This window comes from Metopolophium dirhodum, chromosome 3 (assembly GCF_019925205.1).
Source record: "Metopolophium dirhodum isolate CAU chromosome 3, ASM1992520v1, whole genome shotgun sequence".
Taxonomy (NCBI): domain Eukaryota; kingdom Metazoa; phylum Arthropoda; class Insecta; order Hemiptera; family Aphididae; genus Metopolophium; species Metopolophium dirhodum.
In genome coordinates, this window is record NC_083562.1 from 16,305,816 (window position 1) to 16,330,145 (window position 24,330).

At 26.4% G+C, this 24,330-nt stretch overlaps 1 protein-coding gene across 4 annotated transcripts in view; it reads right to left on the reverse strand.

Moving 5' to 3' along the window:
* Positions 1–1,149: 1,149 nt before the first annotated feature.
* The window catches only part of LOC132941597 (zwei Ig domain protein zig-8-like), a 295,382-nt gene continuing 272,201 nt past the window's right edge, over positions 1,150–24,330 (reverse strand). For 3 of the 4 annotated variants that reach the window (XM_061009720.1, XM_061009723.1, XM_061009722.1), the window contains exons 4-6: positions 12,856–13,069; positions 7,175–7,480; positions 1,150–3,639 (exon numbers count right to left, since the gene is read on the reverse strand). In XM_061009720.1, coding sequence (XP_060865703.1) covers positions 3,533–3,639; positions 7,175–7,480; positions 12,856–13,069 — 627 coding nt within the window. In that variant the 3' untranslated portion in view covers positions 1,150–3,532. The remainder of the gene's footprint in view (positions 3,640–7,174; positions 7,481–12,855; positions 13,070–24,330) is intronic. The other variant, XM_061009721.1, reaches the window with a different exon arrangement.

The following is a 24,330-nucleotide window of genomic DNA, read 5'->3' on the forward strand; positions in this document are numbered from 1 at the left end:
AGTATCACTAATGGGTGACATTCTATTTACGAAACCACAATTTTGTTCAATTCTTATCACATATAATTGTATGCACCGATGTATAGATTGTATTTGTATATGCTGTGATAAAAATAGAAATAAAAAAATAAAATATATTTCATTTTTGATTGGTTAATGATTTTTCAGAATTATTATTTTTTATTACTAACACAATAACAAATCCGATTTTAACAAAAACTGGTTTTGCATAAAATTTCCGATTTTTCTCCATTAATTTTTTTTGTTTATTTTTCCCCCAAATTATTAAGAAAAGTAATATTTGAATTTAGACCTTTATACTGTGTAAATCCGCTATACATTTAAATTTAAAAATTAAACAAGTTTTTTTTAAGTAAAATATAAAATAAAAGTAACTTTAAAGTTTAAAGTCGAAATATATTTCCATGTCATCGATGTTTGTTAAAATGAGTGCATGATGGAAATATTATTATAACATAACACTTTTCATAATTTAACGTGAATATTTTTCTATTTTAGTAAACAGACATTCCAATTGATAATATCCACTTAAACGACCAAATTTGATCTACATGAATACTACACAAATAACCTTTATAGTTTGTACCTGCAAATATAAAATAGCGTAATCTTCTACACTGACTATTTTACTTGATGACACAAGTTTAAAATATTTCAAAACCTTCGGTGATATAAATTATAAATCCTATCAAATGTTTACTTTTGATAAGATTTATGAAAACATGTTTGACATGACAATTTTTTAAATACAATTTTCATAAACATAATAATTTTAGTATTTGTCTTTATAATTAATAAACTGTAAACACTTACCTATTGCACTTTTATAGGCTATATATCGTGTATGGAAATACGACAGAGGTATCGATGAAAATACTTAAATTTTTTTTATAGCCTTTTGTGCTATTTATAGACATTTAAAGTTTTCAAAATATTTTTCGTTAATATGTTGTCACAAATGTTTTTCAATTATGTTATGTTTTAATCTATAATCAGAAATTAATCTATAAACGCGTTTATATCTTACTTACCCTTCTTAGGTATTGTTATATTTGAAACTATTTTATAGATATAGTAATATTGCTGTACAGGAAGCTACAAAAAATAACTAAATAAGTAACAACGTACTTTAATATAATAATATTTTTTTATTTTAAAATTACATAATGACACTAAATTTACATAGACATTCAGGAATGGGATTAATTTCAGATCATTATTGCACTATATAGTAATAATAATATACATCAACATTAAAAACTGACAGAATTATAATGGTTTTATTTACATTTAACTTATATACAATTATTTTACGTTAGCAATTATATCTAAACACTAAGGTAACTGATATACTTCACCTTTTTTCACTAAAAGTATGATTCCAATTCTATAAATGTGTGTAATGTATAATGTATATATACATATAAATGTATGTTACAGTATACGACGGAATATAACGTTATTTGCCGGCCATTAACGTTGTTTGCCTACAAATGTGGGAATTTTCTTGATTTTTTAGTAAATGATAATACAGTTTGCCTTTGACTGATCGAGTTAGCTTCGAGTAAACCGTCAGTCTAAATGCTCGAAAACTGGTCGTTCTTTCGTGGACCGGAAAATGGTAGTGTTGTGGGCCCTCAAGGGTACTATGACTGCTATAGCAAGAATGGTTGCAACAATAAGTGACAAGTTGTGCAACTGTAAATGGCACGGAAGTAAAAACAAATAAGTTATAATATAATATAATTATAATACATTGTTTTAAATTAAAATACCTGCGTATTGTGTTTCAACTTATATAATTTAGGATTCACTTGAATATCTGATATAACATACCTAACGATAATTACCTATAGGCATTTGATAAGTAGACAGGAACGTTAATTACCAGAAAATAATGTTATTTTCCGTTTAACACAATTTACCGTAACATATACATATTTTATATAATTATATGTGATATACATATATATTTATAAACGTAACTTCGTTATGTACATAACAAATATTTAGAAACTAAGAACAAATTGTGAACTTTAATACACCATTTATCGTTAGTTTTATAATTATAAACAAATTATTAATTTTAAAAATTATTTTATATATTAAAGTTTAAAAACCAATAAGTTGTACATTACATTAAGTAAGTCTAAATATTGTAGTTTTAGATCATTAAAAGAGCATGATAACTTTTACTTTATATATAAATATTTCAATTTCTGTTTAATTTGTTTTGTCAGTAACTTAATTACGTATTGTGCAATGATATAATTTAAACATAAATACAATGAATAACACACCATTTTTCTATTAACGAGTTTAACATTAAATCATAGAAAACAAACAAATATTTAAATATGTGTCATATATATTGTATATAATTAAACTTAAACACTAAATAATTTTTTTTTAGAAATGGTGTTTCATACTATTTTAAAAGAAAATGGATAATTTATGTTAAGTGGTACAGCTTGTTAATATAATATATTATGTTTGGTTATTTCTGAAGTTTTGGTCAAAATTGAAAAAAAATTCACAGAATCATATTTATTACCTGATAAATAGTATTTGCGTGGTGTTTGTGAACACTAGTTGCTAAATTATTATGATAAAAAATGAAATAAAATAAACTATAGTTACATTTTACCGCAAGCTATATCATTCAATCAAATTGAACGTGTGAAATAATAAATAACAATAATTGGAAAAATAATAAAGAAAAAAATCTTAGGCACCTACTACGACGTGTTACCTACTCATTGTATATGCTATTAATTGTAGGTACTTAGAAAAAAAACCGCGAATGTATGATACAAACAATTTCCAATCATAGCTGCTTTCAAGTGTTTTGATATTTAAGGGTCTCCTTGTACAAATAGTACACATACTTTGACTTAAAAGATCAAAATTTAAAATATTAAAATTTTTATTGAGTATTAGCAACTAATAACAATTTATTGCAAGCTACTGTGATTTGAATTGACGTTGAATAGTTAAAAACAAAATTGGCATTACAAATTCATATTTTTAAACAACTTTAGGTTCACTCTATAATAGTATAGTCTATATAATAATATTATATACTTAAATATGCAACCTGATCATATTTAGTGTTATTATTTTTAAAGCCAAGGGAATGATTCTGTTAGTAACAAATTGTGTAGTTTTACATTTTTTGAACTTTTTTGAATGTTAAAAATTATAAATACATATTGGATGAATATTTTACATAAAATGAGTATAATTAGTCAGTCACTATAATTATTTAGTGTCTGATGATTCCTTTACAATACTATGGTCAAAGTATTTAATGCCATAAATTGTAAAAATGTAAAAAATCATGCTAAGATTTAAATTTAGAACAGAAAACAAATTAAATAATAAATAATAATTTTAATAACAAAAAAATAATATTAAACATATTGTTATAAGATTTTTTTCCGTGGAAAATTGACTGCTCTGTTTATCTCGCTAGAGTATGAGCAGCAACATTATAATGATTTGTTTAACATCATCTATAAGACAAGGCAAATGCAGCCATGGTTAATGTCCAAGACCATGCCGCTAGTTTGGAACCTGCACCGTGTTCACCGTGTTGCATTGCGGCAGGGTGTTCACCTATAGATGAACAAAAAAAAAGTGAAAACACATCAATTATTCATATGCACGAGTCATTTCAATATTCAAGAAGCACTCTTCGGATGGAGTGTAAAGACATATGCCGAGGATTCGTGACATCGATAACAGTGAAACAAAATTGCAGCAAACGTTGACTTAACATATATATATATATATATTAAATATGTATATTGTATATTGTATATATTTATAGAATTGAGTGGAAAAAATAAATATAGTTTATAAAGCTTTGCGTACTGCATGCTATTTGAATTTAAATTTTTTTAAGCACCCAGTACATTTTAAGTTTTTTGTTATAAATTATGATATTGGACACGTAGTTACAGTATGTGAATGTTGTAAAAAATGGTTTACGCAAACTAGCTGTGGCTCTATTCATCATATTTATTAAAGATACTAAAATATTTCGTACGTCGAAGAAACCAAATATGACCTCTTGACTATTTATTTGTATATAATACTTCAGTTTATACACAACTTTTGGACTTTAAGAATCAGGCTATATGATATAATGAAAATAAAGTTTATTGATATGAATAATATTACTGATTTTGTATGTACCTATATACGTCATATAAATTAGATAAATTATAGTTAACTTTATATGTATTAAAAAGAAAATGATAAAAGATACTTTTTAATGAATAAAGTTGTTATAACAAATATTCTAAATACTATACCTCTCAATAACTAATGATAATTTTCATGAATAGTGTGATTCTAATATTTAAAAACTAACTATACCCACACAATAATTAAGCAATATAATTTATGAGTACAATGTACATAAGAAGTACAATAAGTATAATAAACTATCATCGGAAAATTAAATTTGTTTTTGACGATTCATATTTATCAAGGTTAATATTATATATTTTACAAAAATCTTGTTGAAAATATAGATAGTTACTACTTACTATCGGGGAAGTGTTTTTAAATCAGTTTTAGTCCTATATAGTCTATATGATATTATATTTCGAGCACTTATCGTATAAAATACCTCTCAAAATACGTAAATAAATAGGTTTCTAGTGATTTGTGCGTATCATATTCACTACCTATGGGAACTATCGGATATAAATCGATATTATAGCACCTGAAATTTTTCTCCACTTAGGTTAAAACCAGTCTGTTATTTATTTTATATTAAATATCATAGTTTTGAAAAAAAACATTAATTTTAATGTATGAAATAAGAAAAATTAAAAATAGTTTTCAATATATATGTTGATAACTGTTGTTACAAACCGTATCAAGCTGCGTGAATTGCAGTAGGAATCAGAAAATGAAATTAATAAAATATTATGTCATAATTATTTTCAAAATACTCCTGTTATAAAGAATTGAATATTTAATATATTTCTTGAAACAATTTTTTATTTATTATACAGTTCCAAAATATTTATGTTCTAGACTTTTATAGGACATTTGTAATATACGTTAGTAGCTATTAATATATTATATTAATTTATATTAATTTATAATTTTAAAAGAATATAACGCCTTACATTTTGTGAAAATAGTTTATTTTACCAAAAATTGGTGAAATATAATGTTTTTAGTAAATACCTTATATTAGTTATAACGCAAATAAATATTTTAATAAATTATTTACCGGTATTAAGTACGTTTCATTGTAAAATAAATATCAGTAAGCTTACTTAATATACGAACATTGTTTATTCTTTTGTTATAATATTATTTAATTTAGAAAAATAACTATTCCAATTATTTTAAGTCACAGTATATTGATAATAAATAAATAATTTTAATAATTTATAATTTTTATTACGATATTAATTACAGAGATTGGGTTGCTCACGATTAATTTAGTAGTCATATATATTATAAATAAGTTTGAAAGCATCAGTTTGTGGTTTTTAAAAATACAATTCTATGGTATGAAATATTTATTTGGTATTTATTCGCGTATTAATTGAAAAAGAGCCTGAAAAAAGAGACGTAACTAATGGTTTTTCCTTATTTTTTTTATTAAAGGGTAACATTAAGAAATCAGTACTCAAAGAATGATTTAAGATCAAACGCCATAAATTGTAAAGGATACTAGGTAAAATCAAGAGATTGTATCAGTTTGACAGTTTACAAGATATGAAAATGATAACCAACATATGAGAAACAAATTACTTATTAAAATTAATTTTAGTAACTTAAGACTCTATCGTAGATATTAATTTCATGATATTAAATAATATATATATATATACTGGAAAGTGATAATAAAATACGTATCACTCATACTAATTGTCTAAGTTATTCATGTTTTAATACTTACATTATTTAAGTATTTAGTTCAATTGAAATACTTTAATTACTTTTATACTATAATTATAATGTTTCCATCGAAAAAATATTAAATATACTCTATTATATTGAACTCTACAGAATTATACAACTAATATATATATATTATATTATAATAGCTGAATAGTGAATACTTAGTTTGTCAGCCTCAGGCTCTTAACATTTTTTGTGGTTTTTAAACATTTCAATTTAAGTGTCATAATCAAGTTATAATATATAAATTAAACTTACAACAATAAATTATACTGTTTGCAATGACATTAGACTTTTGGAATTTAAAGAAAAAGCACGTTTTAGTCCGGGAAAAAAATCATATTTAAAACCCATTTAGACCATTTATTGAACAAATTGTTAATTTATATAATAATTAGTTATTAGGTAGTTTTTTTATATATTTAAGCAACTCTTTTTATTAAATATTATTGTAATGCCAGTGTTAACTGAATTTGAAACTTAAATTTGAAAAAAAAATGGTCTAGACGTCTTTCCAAACTAATTATTGGTAGTGTTTTTTTTTTTTTAATTGGTACTAATGAACAATGCCCAGAGTTTATCTACTTATTGCCCCACAGAGGAGTTTACCTACAATCACCCGTGCAATTATCAATATAATATAATATAAATTACTACCTTACAACACTACATACTTGTAGTTTGTACAGTTGTACTGGTTTGGACCCGATATTAAAATTTTATACTAATTGGGTTACACGTTTTTACTGGTTAACAAGTAGGGCCCAGCCTTAATTTCGGTAATACACTAGATCGGTCAACTAACAAAATTATGCTACTCTATTATTAGGTATATTAATGTATTTTTACAACTTTAAAATGATCATCTTACAGTTGTTATTCAGATTATTTATTCAATACAATTAATCATATTGTGTTTTTTTTGTTAGGCTGTAGATTACAGACAATGCAAAAAAAATCTCTATAGCTAAGCTAAGTACCTAAGTAAACGATGGAAAGAAAAATGTACTGTTTTTAGTATGAAAATTAGGTCCTAATTTAATATTAATGTACTACCTATACCTGATGTAACCTGGAAGGCTTGGAGCATGCTACATTCGTAACCAATGTGCTGCCTTTAAAGACCACTAGGCTCTGTGACCTTATTTCAATTTAGCCTACTAACTATACCTCTGTCGTTTAATTATCTTATCATCTATCATCAGTAGACTCGGCTTACCGTTGAGCACGTGGACGAACACCGTGGCCGTGTTGGCGTTGCTCGGCTGGCACGTGTAGTTTCCGGTGTCGGATAGCCCGGCCTTGGTGACCAGCAACCTGCTAGTGGTGCCCGACTCTGTTTTCTCCGTTTCCAGGCTGATGCCTCCACGGCCGCGGGGCGAGTCGAAGTCCACTACTTTGGTGCCATGCAGCCACACCACCGAGCTGGGCGGCGTCGAGTGCACGTTCACCGAACAGGTCAGGCTGATGGTACTTCCCTTCTTCACGAACACCTCTGGTGGCCCGTGGATGTTGGCTTGGGCAGCTGTGTACGACAGAAACGCAACAACAAACAAACAGTCATGAGCCAAACCCGTCGATATATTATCAAATTATTATATTGTGGTTCGCACTAAGACGACGTGCTTATGATAATAATACCGTTATCGTAGAGTCGTCACGAGAAAAACAATACAGTTTATTACACAGTTAATTTATCGACCGGACTTGGACATTTTCACGTGACGTCATCGTGTAGAGTATTTTTCACATCAGACTATATAGGATTTATTTTACCTTAGCTGATATATGGTACCCTAACCTCGTCTCCAAGAAATAGGTTGTTCTACCGTTATCTTGTGTAAACATTCCTACTTTTTTTTCTTATACTTTTTTGTTCAGTCTTAGCGATAATTTATACTGTCGGAAATGAATACGTTATGTTGATCGTGTGAATTGATCCCCATAGTATCAACCTGCATTATTATCGTTCGTTCGCGGAAGTACGTACTTAATGCGATAGAAATAGTTAAAAATGCTAATAGGGGATAAAGACGTATCAACTTGCCTCTTTCAACCATCTATAATCTGTATTGCATTGCAATTTTTTCTTTCTATACAATGGAAAATTTTAATACACACACATGTCAGACGGGTTCATAGTATGTAAATAATAAAATCCTATACCTATACCTATAATATAATTAGTATAATATATCAAATATAATATAATACCATAATTATCGCAAAATAATTGTATGGTGACTATATATATGTTAATTGTAAAATATGTGTTGTTCACACAGACTTCTACACTACACTGGATAAGGAAGTCCTATATAATTTACATTATTAAAATTAGTGAAGCTCAGTGGTTATGAACAGCCGCCATTTTTTCGGTTTACAAAACATTTCATTCATTATAGAAAATGTATTAAGAATAACATCGTTTTTAGTGGTAAAATAAAATAATAAATGTGAAATTATTTATATACAATATTTTTTTTAAAAAAACAACATGTTTAGAAATAGTAAAATACAATACGAGATAAATCATAATCAATCTTATTTGCCATATAAAATACCATATAATTGCCAACCAACCTTGAAGGTTTCAATGAATGGTGGAAGTTCGCTATCTAGTACTATAGGTAGGTACTATAGAAATCTATGGTTGTTCAAGATATTCAGTACATTATAAGTAATATATACAATCACCTCGCGATTACGACGTGTGATTACCACAAGAATAAAACCATGTGAAGAACATACTATTATCAACAGAGTGATTTAAATTTTTTTTTGTATTGTTACCTGCCCTTTGAATTTTACAGCACTCAGAATATCTTCAAATGATTATTTGATTAAATTTCTACGTTTAAATAACGTCGGACCAGCGTATTTTAAGTACAGAGTACGCCACGATGGCAATCTCATTGTGATTAGGTATTGTATATTTGACGTAAGTATAGGAAAACCAATTTATACACATGCACAATGCACGTCATAAATTAAGCTATGGTAAAAATGTACACAAAATATGATGCAAATTTAAACAATAAATTAATAAACAATATAACTCCACAAAAACTTTCCACTGTTTTTGAAAAGTTAAAATTTATCAAACTATATGATATGCGAATTGTATTATACAAATCATATTCTTTACAAATATTTGTATAGCACATGAAATATAAGTAGACTTGTCACAACTAAAAGAAACCAAATAAGGGTGAAAGCAGTTATTAAATCATAATAACAAATTTACAAAGTTATTTTTACGTGCAAAATTAATGCTTAAAGAAATTATCATATAGATTCATAATAACATATTTTAACACCCACTTCCCAGACAATTATTTCGAAACAATTTTTTTTCTCATTAATAATTATGTTTCTACTTAAATGTTACTGGTGTTCTATATAACATGACATTTGACGGACATTTTTTTATGATTAAATAAGGTCATTGTCTTCCAAATTATATTTTTTTTTCCTATTTATAGATACAAGCTTTGGTTCGGATTAAAATAACAGATGGTTAAATTTTAAAAGTATGATTTAATTTTACTAACTACTCCTAAAATAATTAAACGAATACAGATAATCAAAAACACTCAGGAAATGTTATTACAAATATACCGTAATCTCAAATAATGGTGATAGAAGTAATTTTAAGTAAACAATAGCTATCGTTTCCCTCAATAGATCACGGATTTTATGGTCTTAAAATCTTTCAGTACTGAAGTTCGAATACATTTTAATAATTGTTGATATTTGTTTTCCTTTTTTATAGGAAAAAACCTATTAATATTATATTGGATTTATTTAAAAAAAACTATGTAAAATAAAAAAAAACTATTTATATTTTATTTACATTAGGTAATCAAACATTTTGGCAGTTTGCTTTATAAATAGTAGGTATTTAAATTGTTAAGAATACGTGCATAAAGTAGTACATATTTTAATTAATTTACTAATATTATTCAAGCAAAATACTATACATAATATTATCTGAGTGAATGACGGATGTATTAATCACATGTTTTTATAAAATTCAATCCAATATATGTAAACTATAACTTTATATTGATCATAATTTATACTACAGTGATACCTCCCCCAACAAATACCTCCCAATAGCGGACGTTTTTTGGGAACCAACTACAAACTTTCTACAAGCTGAACTCTCTGAATAGCGGAAACTTCTGATTTTTGAATAACGGACAACATTTCAGCGATGGACAATTTTTGGTATATTGAGGTTTCATTGTGTATAAAATTCAATATTTTAAATATTAGGCGTATAATTCTATATTATAATAAATGAAGAACATAATAATATAAGTTTTAGTTAAATCAAAATTTATACTTGAAAATCTGTGATATTATACAGCATTTGTTTGTAACTAACTTTATACTTCATAGAAAATATTTCTTCATTGAGTTTATTTTAACTATTTTTGGAACAAAAGTTTAAATAGTCCTAATACTTGAGAATTGTTAATTTGTATTTGTTCCATGATGCACCGAAAATCTTAGAGCATAATTTTTACAGGCCATAAAACTGAAGTAATAAAAAGTTTGTTTTGTTTAAGTTATGAATAGTTTTTAATTTTAAATATAAATTAGTTTTCATTTATTTTAGAACAACCGAGTAAAAAATGAATAGCTTGATCTAAATGTGTACTGATAGTTTCATTATCATGGGGAAACACTCCACATTTACCTACGTATTTTTTTTTTAGTTTAGAACTATAGTTCTACACAATTGTTTATTTAAGAGGGACATTGACAAATAATGTGTCAACAGTTATTGTATATGGGTAGATATAATACAATCGTTTTTTACTATACAATATGAGCATTTTATTTTGGATTGAATCGAAAAAATACTGTACAAGTATATATTATATTATAATATGCATCTATGCCTTTTCGGTTTTTGTCAATATAGTATCATTGAGTTCAATTCTTTCCCTTTTTCACACTCAAACGTACAATGAACATATAGGTACATTTTGAAGTATATAAATTACTGTTGATAAATTATTGTTCAATAATAGGATTGAGTAAATACTGTGAGCTGGAAATACTAGATTGCTAGTTTGATCCATCTTACTATGATTTAATACAAATATCGTTTGTTTATTATAACATTAGCAATTGTTAATTTTAAAAACAATTGTCTATACTTTGAGATTGTTATTTTAGACCATTTAAAATTGTCTCGTAATTCCAACCAGAAAGTTAAAAGATTTGTTCTTACAGTTCGTTTAATATTTTTTTAAGGGGTTTTTCATTTTTCAATAATTATTTTAATTAGAATATTGATGTATGGATAGTAATCATGGCTGTGTTTTTAATTATTATGCATATTGATAAATTTAATTCTCAATTATTCAAAATATGTGAGATATAAATATGATTAAAGACATTAACATTTTTAAATACAAAATTGTATTTTTCATATTTTAGACGTTAGTCCAGAAATGCCTACATTCAATTCAAAGTTTTTATTGTATATTGGAAATATATGGAAATATTATGGATTTAGCCAAATGTAATAGGTACGTAAATAATATTTAAAAATGATATTTTAGTAAACTAAATAAGTTAACAAGGTATAGTTTTCCTTTTTTAAGCTTATTATTTTTGTTTTTATGTTGTCATAATAATATACATTTGTGTATACCTTATAATATAAGGTACCTATATTTTGAAAATTTCCAAATATTGTTTATTTGTACCTTTCATGCTATATAGTATACATACTTATACTAATTAATTGAGAATTAACTTTATTAAATACATTTTGCATATTTGAGAATTCTTAGTGAATATTTCATTACTTTTGAGTGGATCAGTACATGCATATTTCATTGTTATTAAGTGAATTAAACTCATAGTTCTTATAATAATACATTCTTGTATTCGATTTTCATACTTCAAAGAAATACGTTAATTTATTAAAATAAGTTATTTATTAATTATAAAATCATCATTTTAAACCTACTTACATTTTGTAAATGTTTATAAGATCGACCGTTTTAAACTACTAAGAGCTTATAAATCCAATCGTTTTTTCAAAAAAATGTGCGTTTATTGTTTGAAAAAATTAATTATTAGCTTTCAGAACTATTTTAATTTGATGTAGGCACACGTATTATATTTCAAGTATTAGATTGGAATTAATTATAATGCATGGTTATAATTTGTATTAAATGGAAAATTATGTTTAATTATTTTGTTGTTATTCAAAATGTGTCCAGATTAATGTTAAATGATTTTAATACAATTTCATTTTTTGTTAAATAATCAAAGAAACTGTGCAACTGTATGTTATTTTCGGAGCTTAATCAAACATAAATAATTGTACACTGCTGATTGTATTAAAATTTGTTATAATAATGTTATTACTATTATATAATAAATAACAAGATTTAATTTCTTAAAAAAATATGGAGAAGATTGCTTCTGAATTATTGATACATCGCTAGATCATAAGAGTAATAATGATTAATAGATTTCCATAAGCTAATGAGTTAGATAAATGGGATTATGAAAAAAAAAATAAAAAAATAGTTATATTATCATTGTGTTATTGAAAACCATATCGAAACATACAAGATGAATCTAAGTAATACCGTACTGGATGATAACTAAGATTTAAAGTAGTTGATCACTTAAACTTTGGTGGTTGAGGAGTGGAATAGTGAAATATTGTATTGATTGCGTTTGAAACAATAATAATTATTAAAATGTATTATTCATTGACTTACATGTGTACCAGCAATGGTTATTGCGTCATAATCGAATGATTTTGCAAACGAATATACAAACGTAACTATTTAACAACTAACTATGTGTGCTAAATATTCTCATACCTACATACATTTAAAATCGATTTGTTATACGTACTACCTTCGACGTTCAGTTGCACAGCTAAGTTGATCTTAGGTTCGGTGTTCACCTGACACTCGTATATGCCAGCATCTCTTTTTTGCACAAACTCCACCTTCAAATCCCACTGTTCGCTGTTTTCTGGATGCACGACGCTGAAACGCCCGTCTCCGGTGTACGTGTGGATGCTGGACGTCAATATATGCAAGTCTCGTTTTCGCATCCAAGAAACCTGAAGTCAAACAAAACATACAAGTGCACACTGTAATTAGGATGTTGATGTCACATGGACGAAATTCAAAACTAATTCCGACAAGAATAAAACACGGACAAACGGATGACCGAAAAATAAATAAATACAAAACAAAATAACAACTGCAGTGAAAAACGAAACGTAATTTCCCTGGTGCGCGCGGCGACGACGACGTCGACGCTCATTATTCGCTATCAATCAAACGGATTACGGACGTTCGTCGGATTCCCTCCGCTTTTCCGCGTTTATAAATAAATCACTAAGACCTACAAAAATATTAAGTGCCTTATCTCTTGAAATATACGAGACTTTAAAGATCACTGTTATTTAGGAATTTTTCACTCGGCGATATTTTCCCTCTAATAAATGAATACAGCCGTGGCAACTAGCAATGAATCAAACTATTCACCGCCATCGCACCGTTATATAATGATGTTGTCAGTAAGAGTTAAATTCAAATACATTGACCGGATCATATTTTATTTTTAAGAAGAAAAGAAGCGCCACGGAGCGTAACTAATTTCCGTTCTTTAATATTATTATTGTATTAACCTGGTGAAAACGGATAGGTGTCCGTAAATCTTTTGACCTAATTTGTCTATAATTAATCTCAATGTATACAACAAACGTGGGTGACATTTTTGGACGCTTATTAATAATATTATTTTCAGTAAAAAATCTATTTACGAGGTAGGTACATTTAATAATGTCTTATCGTATATATTATGAAAATTCTCAAAAACCTATTTATAGGGTTAACCACCAAGCATACTCTTTCACATTTTTTTGAAACTAAACATTAAAATTATATTATTATTATAATTTTAAAGTATAGGTATCTAAATACCCTATTTTAAAATACCTTCTTGGATATTTTATATAATTTTAGGAGTTTTTGTGGTGATAAAACTTCTTTTTTATTTTAAGAATAATTTTTTTTCTGTAAGAACTATACTAAATATATACATTTGATATTACATTTATGTTAAAATATCAAAAACAATTTACATTAAAAAAAGGTGTTTTTAATTTGAGAAAAAATAAGTGTATATCAAAATACAAAAAAATTTAAATTGTATTAAAAATCTAAGTATTGAAGAATTTGATCTTTAAGTACCTAAGTTAAAATAAGTCTTATCTTAATAACTCCAAAAATAAGAAATCGAATAGATATTTAAATATTTTATTAAAAGATTAACGAGGGGTGAGCATCTTTGGTGATTCACCCTGTATGTATTATTTATATATATATACATATAATACTGTAAACCTTTATTATTCTTTTGGTAGATACTGTAAAATGATACCCATGAAAAATAAATTGGTGAACAAAGCCATTATTAAGGGGTGACGTAAAAACTGTTTGCAAATAATTGTGTCGAAAAAAATGTACAAGGCTTTCTCTGTATATGGTAGTTTTATTTTATTATTACGATTACCAAGAGTATCAAACAAAATATGAATTCCATAACTTGCCTATGGCATGCAGATTTTCCATACAATCTAAACATCAAAAGAAATTATATTTGTTTTTTTTTTGGCATAGAATTTGGTCTCGTATGTTAAATCATAACCGTAATTTATTCATCGGCGGCAAATACACGTGGACAATATATAATCTTAAAAGTAAAAAAAAACTATTTAAAAACCGATTTATTTTTATAATATAAGATTTCCCTTGTTTTGTCATTGTTTAAAGAACGAATCGTTTTTGTATGTAACTGATTATAATGTCTTATTTATAACAAAATGTTGTTTTGGTTGTCAGTTCAATAAATACTTCACTAGCGATGTATTACAGCATTATTTAAGTGTAAAATAATTAATATGTTTTATTTTAAATTCTGAGTGGAATGATATTTCGTGTCCACCGACACATATTGGAACAGAAAAAGCTACAATTTTCAATATTGAGGGTAGTTCCTGGTAGAAAACCTAATCTAATTCTGTGGATGGTTAAAAGAAGACAATTCACGGAAAAACTAAAAAAAGACAGTCGGATGGCGGAAATATTTACGCCACACCAGTTTTCAACATAATTGATTTTTATATTTTACTTTGAATTTTCAAAAAAAATATAATAGGTATACCTACAAACGTTTCTCTACAATATGACATATTTTTAAAAATATTATGGTTCTTTTTGAGATGTGTACAGACATTTTAAATTTATGTCTATAAAATATTTGTTTCTAGGTTAAAAGCTTGAACAAGTTTTCAGTAAATTTTTCATAAAGCAGCTATAAAATATCGAAAATACATAGTCACATTTTTTTTTATAACTATGAAGTCTTAATTTTAACAAAATTGGATATTTACACAAAAAAATAAAGATTTCTTTATTTTGTAATAATTTAAAATTCAAATATATACATGAACTTTTTCATCTTTTATTTATGTATATTGAGATACATTTTTTAAATACTACACATCATTCTGAAGTACCTACGTCTATATTTATTGTCAAAAACTTGTTCAACCCACCAAATTAATAAAACTCAAAATATTTATTATAATATAATTAATAATCCTTCAAAATTTACTATGTAAGTTCGCTCATATTTTAAACTCATAATAATTTTTTTTTTAAATAATGATTTATTATTGAATTCTAATTTAACTTGTCCATTATAGGATTTGAACAATGCGAGGTACACACAAAAATATAATCTACTCTACGCCAGAGTGAGTCTTTTCTTACCATCAAATTTACTAATTGAATCGATAACTATCTGTTATGGGTCTAGCATACAATAAAACAAGGTTAACATTAATGACCATTTATCCTATGGATTGGATTTAACACATCGATAAAATACGACTTTTAGGATTGTAAAAAAAAATCACATAAAATCTACGAAAGAAAACCATTGGGTTCTGTACGTGACTTTCATTTCAATAGCTCTAAATAATTTTCAATTGAAATAATAATTACATATTAAGTTTAAATTATTTCGTCCAGACAATCATACGGACTTCTTTATATGTTCTAATTTAAAAAAAAAAATATTATATCGTTTAATTTAACTTACGTGAATATTTTAAACATAGGTAAATAATCACAAATATAATTAACTTTTTAATATGGATAAAAGATACAAACATTCGTATTTAATTATGTACGTTTCATAACTAATTTATGCAATACTATTTTTATAATTTTAAATTTAAAAAAATTAATATACAGTTTAACGGTTTTTTTTTTAGTTATACCATTGTTATATATTTTAATATGGAATTGTTCAATATACAAATAATGTAGAGTTAAAAAAATACAACGACCATTTTTAAAAATTCGTAATTAAAATTTTAAGCTTTTGTACATGATATTCAAACAATTTCCAACTGAAAATATAGTCTAATTACTTGAATATGGAGCAGTAATATTTTATTAAAATACACCGAACTAAAATAATTATTCGATTTGCTTTGTTTTATAATATTATTGTTTAAAACTGGTGTTATATTTACTTAACTGTTTATCTTTAAACATTGTTTGCATTAATATATACTTAGGTAAAATACTGCTTTCATATATTCAAATTAATAAAAAAAAATCTTACATACAAAATAAAATCGTTCATACAAAACATAAACAATTCCATTTTTTAAAAAAAAAATATGACAAATGTAATGCATTATTTTAGCAAATATATCCTAATATACTTCAAGAAATTTACTACCATCTGTGACGACCCAAAATGATTTATGTAATTAATATGCGGATCGTGAGAAATGTAATTAACGTTTAACAAACACTTAGAAGATAAGATTGTGTTTGTTTAACGATTTATTTGCCTTTCTTGAAATTTAAAATGCTAAAAAATAATGTTGGTCCGATAAAAGTTTGAGGAACTACTGTTAATAATTAATTTTTTGATAAAATTAATTGTATAATTTTTATATATTTTATATCAACACAGAACCATGCATTACAATATATTATGATTTTTACATTAATGGTGTGTATCAATAAATGTTTGTGATACTGTGGTACCTAACTAGTTTATAATTAGGTTCTAGGTATTAATTTTTATTTCGCAATGGAATGCTTACAATAATTAATTCAATTTTGTTTAGTTTCAGTAATATATTGAAAAAAAATAAAGTTTTAAATACCATATTATACAGGTTTCTTTATATTCATTAACTTATAAAAATTTAGGTTTTACGTTAAGATTTAATAATATAATGAAATAAAAGGTAAACAATGTTTAAAAAACTTAATATTCTTTTTAAACTTTTGTAATTGAATAAATAGAATTTCCTTTATGATAAAAACATATTATTCTATATATTGGATGACTTGAAAAAAAAATTTAATTAAGTATCAGCCTGGTGAAATCTTAATAAGTTAAAGAAAAACAACTGGTTAGTAACAAAACAAAAATCTTTTGTGCGTATTATGTAAATTAATATACCTATTATAATAAAAGGGAATGAAATAAAAAGGCCCAGGGGTGACTGGTTGAAATTATTTAGGGTAAAATAAAAAAATTAAGAATAGATAACAGGGAAAATACTGAGAAATTAATAGTTGTATACTATTACGATAGGTATTTGTGCGAGGTTTTTTATCTCCATTTGGAGCACTTGGAATGCATGTACTTTACATACGTATGCTGTGGAATGGTCGAGTCCGTGTGTGATATAATATTATGATACGGTGGCTATTAGATTATCATGGTCGATTATAATACCTTAATAATACAATAAATTGTGCATTATACTAAGGTTTGTTATATTGATATGTATATAATATTATTATTATTATAAGCATGATATGAGGTACCCTAAGGATTTGACAACTCTCCGATGCAATTACATTTATCTAAGGCAAATCTCCTAGATACATCATATTATACCCATATCTTTGTGTACTCTTGTATTATATATATATATGATGCTATTGTTCGTCAATAACTTTTTATATTTTCAGAGTTATTTTTAGCTAATACATCTTAACATGTCCCTATTATAAATTGGTAATACATTAAAGTAGGGTCAAATCAGTTTTAGCTACCGATGGATTATTATATTTACTATTTACTATTAAAACATTAGTAATATTTTTATTATTTATACATCTACTCACATTTTTTTGGATTTAACAACGAAGTAATTATATAGCCGATTCAATTATACTATTTTTATATGCTAATAGATTACAAGAAGTGGTTTTTTTTTTCAAAACTAGATAATTCAATTTTTTTAAATTTATTTTTAATCCCTGGAAATGTATACTATGTGGAATATAATTCGTTTAGGTACAATAGAATTTTATAGTTCAAGTGAATCGAAAATGAACAAATATAATGGACTTTGAAATAAAACAAATGACACAAATACATTTATTATAATTAATAGAAAAGCGTAAATAATTGCTTTCCACAACTCAATTCCGATTAAAAACTTTTTTTTTTAAATTTAATAATTCTTATAACTATAATAATAATAATTGTAAGAATGATTTTTAATAAGATATTTGATAAAATAATTACTCAATGCAATTCAAATGTATAATAGCAAAATATAGATTACATTAAGTGAGATAATATTATAGAGGATCCCTGCACAATTTTCTTTGACATATACCTACTTTTGTTTTCCTTGTCATAATTTATTTATATTGTGTAGTCAACAAAAACTGTGGTTTATGTCTGTTTGTGTTTACATTTTTGTCGCACTGCCTGAGTGTATATTATAATATGAGTTCAACTCAATAACTGAAAACTGTATACTATGACATATTAATAATATAATGAATAGGTAAATGTGATTAAGATTTAAGAACATTAGTCATGATGTAATATACCTAATAGCGTGTATAAAATATGTTTAAAACTGAATAACGTGAATCAATTTAACTTAAATAAGAACAAGGAATAATTTCTAAAAGTTATTGTTCGCAATATACTCTACATAACCTACTTATAATATTCTACATAATTCATCATTATTTTTCATTTGGACTTGTTTAAATAACATACAAAAATATTGAACTGTTAGCAGCTGGTTACGTTTTCAATGGATCTATAGTATATAATAATATTCATTGGTTATTCAATACTCATATTGTTGTTCTCTGTCTCTTCGTCTTTAACACAAAACAATGTGTATATTAAGGCAGTAAAACCAAGCGAAATTCGTCAGAAGCTCTGTAATAGTTTTGGTTAAATTCCGTTTACTACATTGAGAAATAAACCAAAATCCCATAACCTACGACAAACGTACAAAGTCAAATAGCAGTTTAATACAATTTAATTTCTCAGACACGTATTTCTTCTTTGTAGCTGACAGCTGCTGTAACTTTTGTAATATGCATACTTGTTTTATTCGTTATACTTTATTCGTAATTGTCTTAAGACTCATTATATGCTTTAAAACTTCTGAAATCTGAGTCACATCGCATAGAGGTACCTACGTCTGTGGTGGATATTTATTATGTCTGACACGGCCTCTGCAGCAGCGTCTGTGTTCTCTCCTCAACCGTACCCACTGCCACTCTGGCCCAAGAGGGAGAATATCGAATTTGATATGATAATATCGCTGTGGCTCACTGTAACGCATCCGTCAGTCCGGCACGTGAGTCGCAGCTTCAAATCGTGCGGATTTTCCGTTTAATTCTCGATATTATCTCCTCCAAGACCAGCCACAGTACATGTGTGGCCACGTCGACATGTTAAAGTTAAGTTGTATTATAACAAATAAATGTTTATTTCCATTCACTAATGATACCTACCTAACTCCATAATATAGCAGTAGTAATACCTATTGATTTTGAAGTTTTGTTGTTTAGATGTATTGAGACTACTCTGAAATAAAAAGTTCATCGTTCAGAAAGTCGATCCTTTATTGTATCGACTAATTATTATATATCAATAAATGTATCTCAGACGTGGTAATGTCATGGAATAATGAAGACCGATTGAAAAAAATAATAAAACTCTATGGTCAGTTTTGTCTGAGAGAATGCGTATCACGAGACTTTTATTTTCTAATCGTAAAACATAACTTATCCATGGATTTATAAAAATTCAATAAATTTGAATAGGTACCGGGTATATTGACTAATCGATAGTGTGTTTGTGATAAGTTGATTGTTTCTGACGATAGATTTAATATTTATTAATAGATTTGTATTGTATGATAATCTTTGTTAGTTGTTATTTTAGATTCCGAGCAAGTCAATGTCAATGTGGTTTTTTTGTTGTGTACCTACATCTGAATACTCTGAGGATGCCTCTAGGAGCAGACATATTATTATGTTCAACATTAAACTTTGAAGGTAATTCCATACACTATTAATGTGCACTGAAATGTTATTTGATTTATTTTTAGATTGGTGGGTTGTACCCCGTGGTTAGTAAACAATAAAGTTTATCGTAGTTAACAATCTGAAATATTAGGCAGTGCTGAAAATTAGGGCAGTGGCAGTGAGTCAGAATCGACTTACATAGTTATTGTTCTTACATACTAAACATTTAGAACGAGTGTCTATGATAGGCGTGTTTACGTGTCTGTTCACTCTGGCAATTCCCAGACCAGTCAATTTAATTCGACTCAAAAATAAGTATATGCAGAACGTAATAAATGTATTTATTTTACAATAATGAATGTTTTATAATATTTTTTTTTGTGCCTGACGTCATAAAATTATAATTTTTCAAAATAATACATTTGGTAAAGCCAAAAAACTAATGGAAAAACTAGGTAACATGAATATTTAATAAAAACTGTGAGCGATGTCGGCGTCAGTTTAATCACGAATGATATGATTCGTTACCATTTGTTGTACCATCTGTGGTAGGTAGGTAGGTAGGTAAACAGGCACGGCACTAGAATTTTTTTCCAGGGGGGCAGAGTGGGGCAAATATTTTTTTTACATGGGCTAAAATTGTTTCAACAAATGCTGAGGTTATTTAAATGAAATATAAATATTTTCGTACCATATAACATAATATAGCTATTAGCTATATAGTTTATACGTTTTATATTGTATGCTCTAAACGTCTAAACAGATAATATATTATACAAACTTTTGAATAGTTAAAAATGTTTTAAGAATAATGTCAAATATTTTTTTTATACCTTATGTAATATGTAAGAAAATGTTTAATCACAGACCTTCAACAACTATATTCATAATGATAACATGATAATTTCTTTATTAACCTACATTTCATAAATATAAATTAAAGGATGTGTTTAGTAATGAACAGATGAATTTGTTTCAATCATCTTTAATGCAATGATTTGGGATACGTTTATTTGTTTATTTTCATCGAGTAATTAGTACTCAATAAAGGTAATAATAAATAAATAAAAGATTTTTTCTTATTTTACAAATTTAAAAACACATTTTATTGAAATTGTAGTAAATTTTTTTCTCGTTGGACAAATAATAAATTTCATTTATTCCTCAATTTTTTTAGTTGTGACAAATATATTATTAAATAAGCTAAATATTGATTTTTTATATAATATATGTTTATGCACCATACAGTAAATGATTGAAAATCTTATAATATTGAAATTATTAGAATTAGATATAAGTAATATAAATAAAAAAAAAACAATTTTTTTAAAAAACACACGAGTACACGACACTCAAATACACTGATATCTTATATCAGTATACACTGTGTAGTGTGTAAGCGTATACGTATCGAATATAAACATAATAAATAATTCTAAAATTACGTCATGTAATAATCTAATAAAATGTCCCAAATGCTTTAAAAATAAAACACAATTGTAATCGGTTGCATATAACAAATATACAAACATAGGATTATCGAATGTAATAATCTAATTTTAATATTATTATTTATTTTCTACCTATTTAAAAATAGACTGTAAGTCAGGCGTTGCTTGTTGACGCATTGATACGCCACGTCGCACGCCCGTATAAAATATTTAAACAGTTTTTATAACGGCAAAAACTTAATACACAAGTTTTCGAAAATACAAAAGTATTTCATAAATCAAAAATTTTTAAAAACTAAAAAGGAATTTTTCATAAATTCTTTGATGTGGCTCTTATTTAAAAATAATGTATTATGACTATATTATATCGTACATATTTTTCAGTGGGCGGGGGCTGGTGAGAGGGCTGATCTGTTTTCTGGGGGGGGGGGCTAGAGCCCCACCTTGCCACCCCTTGACGCCGTGCCTGTAAGTAGGTAAGTGGTAGCAGCCGAGATCCAAGTTGCTAGCCTCTTCGTAACCTTTTTTCACGGCATTCAATTTACCGTTTTCAAAATGTACACAAAAATGGACCTAATTTGATTATTCCCATAAAATGATACGTTATTGGAAATTTAATAACAATCTAATTAATTTAAAACAGTAAAACACACTACCTATTAACAACTAATATACCACGAATATAAACATTTATAAAAGCATTTTTCGTGAATTACTTCACTTGTACTCTGATTACGAATATTTATACTCATGCATCAAAATTTAGGTTTATCCATGATATTAAATGATAGAAACATCAAATGTCAAACAAATTGGTACTGTCTCTGATAAAAGTATATTATTGCAAAAATAGAATATCTCTTTCATAAATTTATAGATATGACGGCATAATAGGAAATTTTAAAACTGACCAAAAAGCTAAAGAGGCTACCGGATTAAAATTATGCTTTAAATCAGACTACGATTTAAAAAATTTAAATAAATCCAATCACATAATTGAATAGAAAATCAATGGTTTATTTTAAAAAATAATGGATTAATTAGTTCATCATACCGTGGTTTAGGCCGTTATAGTATCAAGAAAATACGAAGTAACCATTAACCACCTTCGAATAGGCCACACTCGCATAACCCACGAATGCATCATGACCAAAGAAGATCCACCTCAATACCCAGCTTGTGGTACATTATCTCCAACACATACTTCTCAAATTACGATAGTACTTATACCGAATTACGATACGAAAATCAACATCCAGAAATTCTATAAGAATCGCACCTTCAACAAAACTAGTCAATATACCTATTCAATTTATAAAAGAAACTGGCCTTTGTCGACTTATTTACCATTATAACCTTAGATAATGAAAATAATTTAGTTAATTATTATTTATTAGTTTAATAACATCATCGCTGATGTCATAATTAAGTAAATTAGTTCCATCTACCGTATAACTAATTGAAAAATAAATTACTAATATTAATAAACATAATAAATTATAAAATATATTTAGACATAATATAGGATTTTACACGCAGTATCCGTTCAAAGTCATTGTTTGGAGATCAAATTCAATGATTAATCATTTAATTTAATTATAAAAAAATTTAACTAATTAGATGTGGCAGTGTCGACATTAGAAGAATTTCGGAGATACAGTTTTGATGTCTTTTTACATTCTATTTATTAGATACAAATTATTGTGTGTAGGCAATTACAATAACAACATCAAAAGTTAAAACGCGGGTAAGTGGGTGGGTAAAGCTCTGCTTGTATATTAGCTGGTGTCTATACAGTCACTGTAATGTATGTATTAAATTTGAATTCAGTTATATTAAACCATTGTATACAAAAAACGATTCTGAACGAAGACGGTCTGTCAGCCTATCATATTACTAAGTTTGTATATTTTATGATATTATTGCATGATTAAAGTAATTTATTTTACTATTAGGCATTACTATGGTTAAATTCATTTTTGCCGAAAAAATTGCATTTGAAAATATCATTGTGTGTATAAAATATAATAATATACCTACTGTAAAAGTTTTAAGTACCCACGAAAAATATTTTTAAATTACAATAAAATAACTTAAATCGTTATTCTTGGTTTTAATATGTAATTTCGTCCAAATTTGAACTAAAAGTAACTATAAAAAAAACTATGTTTATATATTTTTTTTTAAGGTTTTTTGGTTACAGAATGAACTACTTACATGTAAGTATGGAACATTGTCTTACAATTTCAATCCTCGGCTATAAAAATGTCAACATTGCGTAAATTTTCAATTTAATACATTTTGTCATTTGAACTTTAATGCTTGTAAAAATGTGATTTGACTTTCCAGTAGACATTTTTGTTTGATTAAGGTTGACAAACTTATGAGGAATCTTGTATTACATTTTCAAATCCAAGTTATAAAAAGTCAATTTTTATGAATTTCTAACTCAAAATAATTTGCGATTTTTCGTGATTTCTACAAACTTTGTCAAAATTCTGACTTCAAATGCTCATAGAAAAATATTGTGG